Source organism: Silurus aristotelis, assembly GCF_946808225.1.
Source record: "Silurus aristotelis genome assembly, chromosome: 4".
NCBI classification, from domain to species: domain Eukaryota; kingdom Metazoa; phylum Chordata; class Actinopteri; order Siluriformes; family Siluridae; genus Silurus; species Silurus aristotelis.
The window spans coordinates 8,950,726-8,961,178 of NC_139577.1; the positions used below are offsets into that span (position 1 = coordinate 8,950,726).

The window sequence follows — 10,453 nt, forward strand, 5'->3', positions numbered from 1 at the left end:
GGCAAACCTGTCAACCACTTGTAACTGAGGTGGAGCATATTTTACTCAAAGAGCTGTAACTTAATTATTGTGTGTGTCCAGGAAATAGCTAAACACAAACTTTTGTAAACACATTCATGAACTGTTTCTTTCTTTCTTTTTTTCTTTCTTTCTTTCTTTCTTTTTTTTTTTTTTTTGCATAGACTGGCCACTTGGGGGCATTGTTTGCTCAGACAAACGCAGCTTGTTTCTTTTAATTTTATTTTTTTTTACCATCAGGCCACTTCCTGAGTTTTGGAGAATTGTATACAACCGTCTTATACAGCTTGACATTGACATTGACCTTCAGTAAAGTAAAATACCTTCCTCTATTGCCATATTTAAGAAAAATATTTATAAACCTTTACAATGCGCAAGTCATTTAGTAAAATGACATACAGTTACCTGAGCAATGTCCTCTGCCCAGTCTGTGCAGTTAATTAGGGAGAGGAAGTAATCAGGTAGAAAAGAGGTCATGTGTCAAAGGTTATGTTTTTAAAGTGTAAATGTTAATGGCACTATTCAAATCAAAGCACATACACAAAACGTTCACATTAAAAAACTTTATGTACCTTAGTTATAAAAACATTAGACACTGGACTTCTTTGGACTTTCTGTTTAACATGGTTGAGTGATTGAGTTTCTAATTAACAACAAGGCATTTACACACACACACAACTGTGGCTCACTCAGTGTTTTTTGTTTTTTTTCTACTCCATTATGTCTAAACTGTAGAGAATGTTGTGTGTCAGTAGTTTATGAAATAATCAGACCAGCCATTTAGGTACTAATATTTAAACATGAATATAAATATTTAAAAACTGTTTTGGCACCTCGTGTTGGAACAAACTTCCTCTTGATGTCTCAAACAGCTAAATCTCCAGCCATCAAATGAAGCAGAAAGACAAATCTCTTCCAGCGGTTCTTAAATTAGCACTTTAAAAAGATAAAAAAAAAAAGAAAAGAAAAAACATCCCTTTTTAACTATAATCTACCAACAGAGTTTTAGTCTGTGAACCAGATGAATTATGATTCATCATATTAGCTAGTGCCTGCCTGCCTGCCTGCCTGTGTACGGTAGTTTTGGCATTTGACCTACTTCTTGTAATTCAACATTCTCAATAACATTTAGAATAATGTCACATGTTAACATTCTAATTAAACACTAGGGTGTTTTGTGTTCGCTTGTTTTTTTTTTAATCCTTGAGTGATATGAAAATCTAGGCTGCTAGTGCACTAGCCACAAACAGTGGGGAAAAAGAAAAAACTGATTAAGTACACAATTAAATTTGATAAAATTATACATATACATACTTCCATTAAAACATTACAGATTTTTACAAAGAAAAATACAAGCCAAAAACAACTTCAGCAGAGCAATCAAAATATCTTTAATAACAAAATGATCTAAACAAAATATATATAACTGTCCTAAAGGTATTTAAAGACCTGCATGCAAAACAATAGTAAAAAGGGGAAAGAATATGATGGCAGATCTCTTCCTCTACTCATTGTGGTGTGATGCTGTAAAACCTGGACAGTTGGTGTTTATATCCTCCTCATCTGTAATGAGAGAAAAGACAGTTATTTCATAAGATTTGTTTTTAAAACACAAAACAGGACCAGAAACTGAGTGCACTACCTCTATATGCTGTCCCACACCATATGCAGTAGAAATGTACACTCCTCATGTATGATGTGATAAGCTGTAGCTTCAGTATTGACTGAAAGTGCAAGGACATGTTATTAAAAATCATTTTGACATATAATACTTTTCACAACCATATTTATTATATAATTTTTACCGTCAATTCTTCATCTTTACTTTCTTCAGTGTTGGTTTCATCATGCTCATCCTCTTGATTATCATCATCTACTTCAGGCCAATACCAACTGTCCTTCGGGACACTTATTTTCTAACCAGGAACACAAAACATCACAACACATTTAAATATACTAAGAGACACAAACAGGGGTGTGCAAGAGCAGAGAAAACAAAATATGTCGTTTTTTCTTTTGCTAATCAGACCTTTTGTCTGTCCAGCTGTTCACAGGCAAACTGACTCTTCCTCAGGTCTCCTTCAATTTCAAGCTTTTCTCTTTCAGTTCTTTTACGCTCTCTGTAATTAGAATAGTATATTAAAATGAATAAAGATTACATTATGCCAGCGTGGCCCACTGGCCAATATAAAGGTGCAGTGTGCTTGCCCAGCTCTACATTAGAAAACTGAAAAAGCATCACATCACATCCCGATTAACCTTCACATCACATCCCGATTAACCTTCACATCACATCCCGATTAACCTTCACATCACATCCCGATTAACCTTCACATCACATCCCGATTAACCTTCACATCACATCCCGATTAACCTTCACATCACATCCCGATTAACCTTCACATCACATCCCGATTAACCTTCACATCACATCCCGATTAACCTTCACATCACATCCCGATTAACCTTCACATCACATCCCGATTAACCTTCACATCACATCCCGATTAACCTTCACATCACATCCCGATTAACCTTCACATCACATCCCGATTAACCTTCACATCACATCCCGATTAACCTTCACATCACATCCCGATTAACCTTCACATCACATCCCGATTAACCTTCACATCACATCCCGATTAACCTTCACATCACATCCCGATTAACCTTCACATCACATCCCGATTAACCTTCACATCACATCCCGATTAACCTTCACATCACATCCCTATTAACCTTCACATCACATCCCTATTAACCTTCACATCACATCCCGATTAACCTTCACATCACATCCCTATTAACCTTCACATCACATCCCTATTAACCTTCACATCACATCCCGATTAACCTTCACATCACATCCCTATTAACCTTCACATAACATCCCGATTAACCTTCACATCACATCCCGATTAACCTTCACATCACATCCCGATTAACCTTCACATCACATCCCTATTAACCTTCACATCACATCCCGATTAACCTTCACATCACATCCCTATTAACCTTCACATCACATCCCTATTAACCTTCACATCACATCCCGATTAACCTTCACATCACATCCCTATTAACCTTACGCTATTCAGGACGCCCCTTTATCAATTCTAGAGCATTTGACCTTCCAAAACCACCTTTTATTTTATTATCGGGCATCAGGTTAACCATTTATTATTACCAGGTATTGTAATTTGATTATTAATATATTAATGGAAAAAAGATTGAATTATGACAGACCTATGGTTAAAGATCTTGCTGTAATCTTTAAGTTATAATATTTAATAAACTTTGGCAATAATATAATGTTCAGAATCTGCAAACCTGAAATCCTCAAGAGACGACTTCTCCATTCGTTGCTTCACCAGAATTTTCCTTCTGTATTTTTCCAAGTTCTCCTCTGCCTTCCTTTTCTTTAATTCTTCCAACCCGATGCCCCCTCTACCTAATAGATACATATTAGTTTATTAGAGCACAGCTTATTTATGTGGAACCGATTAACAATATTCATATTATATATGAACTACACATAAAAATGTACCAACCGGTTTTTACATTAAGGGGAATTGGTTCAACTCGTCCAGTACCTAAAAGACAAGAATTAGTACAGAAAGATAAGACAGTGTAGGGAAATGGCACTGTTCAATACAAAGTGCACACCAGCAATATAACTGCTACACTTTAAACTGGATCAATTCCTTCTCAAAACATAATAATCAGTTCCATTCGTTAATCACTCATACAAACCCCCCACATTTATTTATTAAAAATGACTAACCTCCAAAATAAGTAAAAATTATTACAGTCTCAAATTTAGTAAAAATTAATAGATTTTCCATTTCTCTTATATGTAGAAAGCTCATCTATGTTATGGTTGTTAGGGTATTGCTATTTATATAATTTTGGTATTCACACAGCAGCCAGTTTATTAGGTATACCAAGGTAAAAACAATACAGTGTTGCAATAAATCCTACCTTAATATCACCCGTCACTAAAGGACTGTCTACCAATGTGTGTAATGACTTTATTAACCAAGGAACTCTCGAATCGAAGTAGCCATGTTATCTAGTTGAGCTAGCTAGCATTCATTGGCATGTCACAACTGAAAGGTTGATCTTATTTTTACTTCACATAAATGGAAATTGCTGACCGGGTGGCAGGATGTAAATCCAAAAAGAAAGCTTAAAGAGAGATTAAAGGAGAATCATAGTGATGCGAGGGAGTCTCTGTGTTTAAAAGAATACTCAATGCTCCTCTGATACTCTGCTAAATAATCCTAGGAATAGTTTACAAAAGATGGTTTTGCATATTAATCAAGACATAAGTGACTGAATGAAAAAGTTTTAAGATATACTTGTTTATAAGTGCAAAGAATCAAACTCCATGAGTGAATTAGACCCTTTAGAACCCACTGGTAGGTGGTGGCAACTACTCATAAATCTCAATATGTTTTGACCACTATAGAGAAGAAAACTCTCCTGAGCCATTTAAAACCAAATTTATGAAGATATGACACAAAACTCTCAGAGCAGATCCCCAAAAGAGGTCTTGCAAATTACACAAAATTAACAAAAGGTAAGTGGGCAAAAGCAAGAGATTAAAATTGGTTGAACAAAAAACTATTTGTTTCTGGGCCCATGATACTCAAATAAGAGTAAAATGATTTGTATGCTTTTATGCTGTTATGCTGCAATGCCACATTTGGGCTAATCACTTCTCCTTCATCTGAGAAAATGGAGTATGTACTACATATTGGCCAAGTTTCATGTGTGTGGCAGGTACAGTTTAGTCTGTACAGCCTTCCAAATATTTAGGAAATTCCTTCCATAAAATGTAAATGAAGACAGATAATAATAATATTGCACAGTGTTTTACAATGAGAAATTTTAATAACAATAATTATAGATGCAAGCAGCATTTACAAAATCCAAGCACACAGATGCTCTACAACAGTTGCATAAGCAATCACAGGAAAGCGGTGCTGTAATTTTTATACATTTTACAGGAGGATTTTACAGCATGATATTGTAACACTACTGACCAGAAGGTGGCAAGTAATATGTTGTATCATCATGTTCCTAATTGAGATTGAGACTCGCTTCCTGCTTCCTGGCTTTGTGCTCAGGTTCGTTGGCCAAACATTTTTTATTATTTAGGCCCAGATTTCCCAAAATTGGAATCAGCTTGTCACTACATAACAGTTGGTGTTAAGATGGTCCTCACACTGGTTCTCTAGACACATTCCTATGTTATCAGTTCAGTGTCTATAGGGTCTTTACAAAGTAAGTATGTAATGTATACAGAACGTCTATGTCTGGGCTACACATCTCTGGTTACTATGTCTTCTTAACCAATCAAGAATAGTTTTATGTTAAGGTTTTTTCCAGCGTGTATATAAACGTGTCTGTTATCTGCAATAAATTAATGAAGAACATTTGTGTCATGCTGTGTGCTGTGTGATTCTTCCCTGATCAGAAAAGGCACCAACGGGCATCGTAGATCTCATGGAAAACCTCTCCAAGAATTAAGTTTTGTTTGGGCATGATAAAAATCTAACAATAATTTAGTTAAAGACTATGGCAGTATTATTTTAATAGTTTATCAATGGTAGTCAATAGATTTTGTAGAAGAAAATATTTCCCTAATTTGTCATGTTAGAATGTCATGTTCCATTCACAGCTCATGTCAATGTGTCAGTGTGATATCAAGAATATACAGTTACAGCTGTGACAAATTAGGGAAATATTTTCTTCTACAAAATCTATTGACTACCACTGATAAACTATTAAAATAATTTGGATTACCTAAAGATTCCTCTACTGAAAACAGTCTCATTTATTATTCGACGTATAATTTCTCTTGGACCTGATATTTATAAAAGACTATAATAAAATCGTTGAGTCTTTAGTATGACCCAGTTGTTCATACCCAAGACCCCATCAACACAATCAATAGCCCGGATAGACTTTATTTTAATTTGGCCCTTCCTGGTGCAGTGAGAGCAGTAAGAGTGGGATCCTTAGCCTAGCTATCCTAGCTATCTGAAATAGGTTTAATTATGAGTCTCCTCTTGAGGTTTATTCCTCATGTCATTACTGTGAGTTTTTCTTGTCACCTCTGACTTGCTTTTTAGAGATCTAAATCTAAATCTACAAACTCAATTAAATAAAACCAGAACGCAAACATTTGTAAAATTCATAAACCCGCATTTTATTCACAATAGAACATAGAAAACATTTCAAATGTTTAAACTGAGGAAATGTACCATTTTAAGGTAAAGAATAAGGTAATTTTGAATTTAAGGGCAGCAACATGTTTTAAAAAATTTTTGATGGGGCAACAAAAGTCTGAAAAAGTCAAGTGTTATTAAAAGGAAACAGCTGGAGATGAGCGAGACTCAAGAGAGAACCCATCCTCATGTCGGCACAGAATGTCCATTCATTACAGTTCGGGTGCTGAACTGACCTGCCAGCAGCCCAGAACTTTCACTAATTGAAAACATATGCAACATCATGAAATTAAAAATATGACAAAGAAGCCCCAATGACAGCATCTAGAACACAAATGGGACAGCAATTCCATCACAAAACTCCAGCAACTGGTTTCCCATATTTATAGATTGTTGCTAAAAAGTAGGGGATTCTACACAGTGGTAAATATGGCCTTTTTTGAGACGTGTTGCAGCAATTATTGAAAATTCTATATTACCTTATTTTTTTACTTAAAATTCCTTTTTTATATTCATTTTTACAATTAATATGTTTTCTATATTCTATTATAAATAAAAAATTGGTTTGTAAAATGCAAATCATTGCATTATGAAATTCTGAAAACTTTTTGAAATTGGGGTTAGAAATCCTTATTTCTGGAAAGCTGCTTTGCAACAATGTCTATAATTATGTGCTTAGTTAACAACACTGAACTTAATTATATTCTGATGTTCTGAGCAGCAAAGTGTATGTGATTTCCTCTTCTTCTTTTTTTTTTTTTTTTATGATAATGATATGATGAATGATATATCTCAGTCAGATTTCCCATGCAGCATGATTCATAATCAGTGCTGGCCAATGTGCTTACTGACCTACAATTTAACTCCTCTTTAAGCACATATCACACCATAGAGTATAATATTATAATAGAGCAGCATATACAGTTAGCATTGAATAGAATGGTTTCTCAGTGCCTGAACAATAAATTCTGCAAAATAAAAGTAGGCTGTTTACATTAATCAGTACAGTGGCACAGCAACACATCTCCCATAACACTAACGTAAATATAACATTTAACGCAGAAGAGATTCAACAACAAATGAAGAGATTTCGTGAGCACTGCTGTGTCCTGATCTGTAGAACAACTTCAGAGCTGAACAAAGACTTCAGCTTCAATCGCTTATTATAATTATTATTGTAGTTGTTGGATCAATACTGACCTTCTTTCCCAAGACCCTGTCCTGCAGTGTAGCCCATTTTCTGCAGCAAAGTAAAGCCTTTATTCTCGCTGCTTAGAGAGCTCTGTAGGGCCAAATCTCGTCTGCTTCGCTCTTGCTCCTTGTAGCTTTTCTGCTGGTTAAGAATATTCTTCTCTTTCTGCAAAGTCTCTCGCTTTAATGTCTCCTTTAAACGTTTCGCCATTGGCACACCAGGCCGAACGTCCAATCTAAAACATCAGTCACAAACATAACACATTTTACAAATCCAAAAAAGGAAACACTAAGAAAATGACCTTTAACACTACCAAAACCGTTTATTTTTATCATTTTACTCGTGTTCCTGTGGTTTGGGTAATATCATAGCAAAAAGAAAAAGAATTGCTGGTTATTAAACTAGAGTCTGGGGGGATTTATATCATAATCTAAATGAATGATGTTTGCTAATACACGAGATCAGGTCTTCCGTTTCATTCACAATGCCATGTTTACATTATTCATTTGAATCATACTGTTTAATGTAATCAATTAATAAACTGTTTAATTAAAAAAATTGAAATACTTATCTAATCTTTTGATAATCCATTATCAATATATTCTAATATTTTAGAAACAAATAAGACTCTGAAAATGTACTAGTAAATTCAAGTGGTAATAACTAATAATTGAAAATGAAATAAAAAGAAAAGAAATTTAAAAATAAATGAAAATAACATGGTTTATAACATCAAACTTGCTTTTTTTTTCTTCAAGATATACACAATCCTTTCTAAAATATTCTGGGTATATATATATATATATACACAGTATCCCACAAAAGTGAGTACACCCCTCACATTTCAGCAACCATTTTATTGTCTTCTCAGGGACAATACTATAGAAATGAAACTTGGAGATTTTTAGATTAGACAATGTGCAGCTTATATAGCAGTACAGATTTACTGTCCTCTGAAAATAACTCAGCATACAGCCTTAATTGTCTAAATAACTGCCAACAAAAGTGAGAACATTCTAAGTGATAATAGCTGTACATCATGTAACCTGGCAAAGCCACATGTCCTATTCATCATGTTCATGTTTTTGTCTGCTTGACAGGACAATAGAAATTTGTGTATCTCATAATAGAGCATTTAATTGTTGGTGTTTTGAGTGCAATTCTCTCATACTGACCACTGGATGTTCAACATGGCACCTCATAGTAAAGACTCTTTGAGGATTTGAGAATTATAATTGTTGCTCTCCACAAAGATGGTAGAGGCTAGAAGAAGATCGGTAACAACCTGAAACTGAGTTACAGTACAGTGGGTCATACAGAGGTTCCACTCGGAACAGACCTCACAAGGGTCCATCAAAGAAGTTGAGTCGTTGTGCTGTGTGTCAGGTGCAGAAGCTGCCTTCAAAAAACAGACACATGGGTGCTGACAGCATTGCTTTAGAGGTTGCAGAAGTGGAAGGTTGCGCTGTCATCCCAGAAGGAAGCCTCTTTTGAAGATGGCTCACAAGAAAGCCCATAAACAGTCTGAAGACAACTTGTCCAAGAGCATGAATTACTGGAACCATGTCCTGTGGTCTGATGAGACTAAGATAAACTTGTTTGGCTCAGATGGTCTCCAGCATGTGTGGGAATGCCCTGCTTAGGAGTACCAAGAAAACTGTGTTGGTGGTGGGAGCATCGTGGTCTGGGACTGCATGAGTGCTGCTGGTGCTGGGAAGCTGCAGTTCATTGAGGAAAACATGGATTCCTACTTGTGAAGCAGAACATGATGCCCTCCTTTCAGTAACTGGGCCGAAGGGCAGTTTTCCAACATAATTACTACCCCAAACACACCACCAAGATGACAAGTGCTTTTCTGAGGAAGCTGAAGATGTAGGTGATTGATGTAGGTTTATTCCTCCTGGGCATGGATTTGACCAGAGCTGCAAGAACCTGTGCAGCTCTGGTCAATTCCATGCCCAGGAGGAATAAAGCAGTCCTGGATAACAATGGTGCTCAGACAGAATATTGACACTTTGGACACAGTTTTGACGAGTTCACTTAGGCTGTACTCACTTTTGTTGTCAGTTATTTAGACAATAATGTTGTATGTTGAGTTATTGTTAGAGAACAGTAAATCTGTACTTATATACCAGCTGCACACTGACTTCTCTAAAATATATTCAACTTTCATTTCTATAGTTTTGTCCCTTAAACAGATATAATAAAATGGTTGCTGAAATATTAGATGTGTACACACTTTCGTGAGATACTGTATATAACAAATAATAAATATATATTTTTTATCATATTAATATTTACCTCTCGCGTTAGCATCCATAAATCCATAATTATCATTTAACCACCGTTGTGCAAAGCATTATGGGAATCATACTGTTTTAATAATAATATTACAGAGAAATCTGAAATATTTTGCACGGCATGACACTGTATAATACATTATACAATTATATAATACCGTATGGACGTTATGGTGGTATAACACGGAATGAGAGACATACGATATATTATATTCGTAGAGATCATGAAACCTGCACATGAAAGTAACTTACACTGGATTTAGAAAGGCATCGGACATATAATCATCTTCCTCCTCCGACATCTTCTAGTTTACTCAGGTAACGTTATGTCGGAACAAAACAACAACATATTGTAAGCGTTTTACTTCCGGTTAAGGGAACCGGTGAGACTTTTTCAAAATAAAAGACTTAGATCTAAAATAATTATATAAACGAATTGCAATTAACAACAAACAATACATTGTAAATAGAATCTGATACTGCTTATAACAGTTGATGTCTATATATACGGTATAGGAGTTATTTCGAAATGTCAAAAAGTGTGCTGTAGAATTGCCCCTGTGGCTCATCCAGCGTCCAATGTGATCGTGTAACTGCATGTTCCCAACCTTCAACCAGTAAAACAAACAAGAAATTAAAGTGGCTACTCATAAACATAGCATGGTATTCTTACCTACTGAGTTTAGCTCATAGTCACAACTTGT

The 10,453-nt window shown here is 35.3% G+C and overlaps 1 protein-coding gene across 2 annotated transcripts; it reads right to left on the reverse strand.

Annotated features, from left to right (window-relative positions):
• Positions 1 to 566: 566 nt before the first annotated feature.
• gpatch11 (G patch domain containing 11) lies at positions 567 to 10,158 on the reverse strand. 2 transcript variants are annotated; one of them, XR_014533291.1, is made up of 9 exons: positions 10,002 to 10,158; positions 7,458 to 7,684; positions 3,573 to 3,614; positions 3,352 to 3,472; positions 2,048 to 2,138; positions 1,824 to 1,934; positions 1,661 to 1,742; positions 1,114 to 1,581; positions 567 to 1,070 (listed from the first exon to the last, which is right to left on the reverse strand). XR_014533291.1 is itself a non-coding variant. In XM_083540116.1 (8 exons), exons 1-8 carry the CDS (start codon positions 10,049 to 10,051, stop codon positions 1,523 to 1,525), a joined length of 783 nt encoding a protein of 260 aa, XP_083396242.1. In that variant the 5' UTR covers positions 10,052 to 10,158; the 3' UTR covers positions 567 to 1,522. The 2 variants fall into 2 exon arrangements, 1 of the variants encoding a protein (XP_083396242.1); XM_083540116.1 differs by having other exon boundaries at positions 567 to 1,581.
• Positions 10,159 to 10,453: the final 295 nt, after the last annotated feature.

Bases quoted from the DNA above. Each gene is read 5' to 3' on its own strand.
- gpatch11 (XM_083540116.1), bottom strand. From the start codon at position 10,051: ATGTCGGAGGAGGAAGATGATTATATGTCCGATGCCTTTCTAAATCCA. The intron at 2,139-3,351 runs GTTTGCAGATTC...TTCTAATTACAG, and splicing joins TCGTCTCTTGAGGATTTCAG to AGAGCGTAAAAGAACTGAAA. The intron at 1,743-1,823 runs GTAAAAATTATA...TTGCACTTTCAG, and splicing joins GTAAAGATGAAGAATTGACG to TCAATACTGAAGCTACAGCT.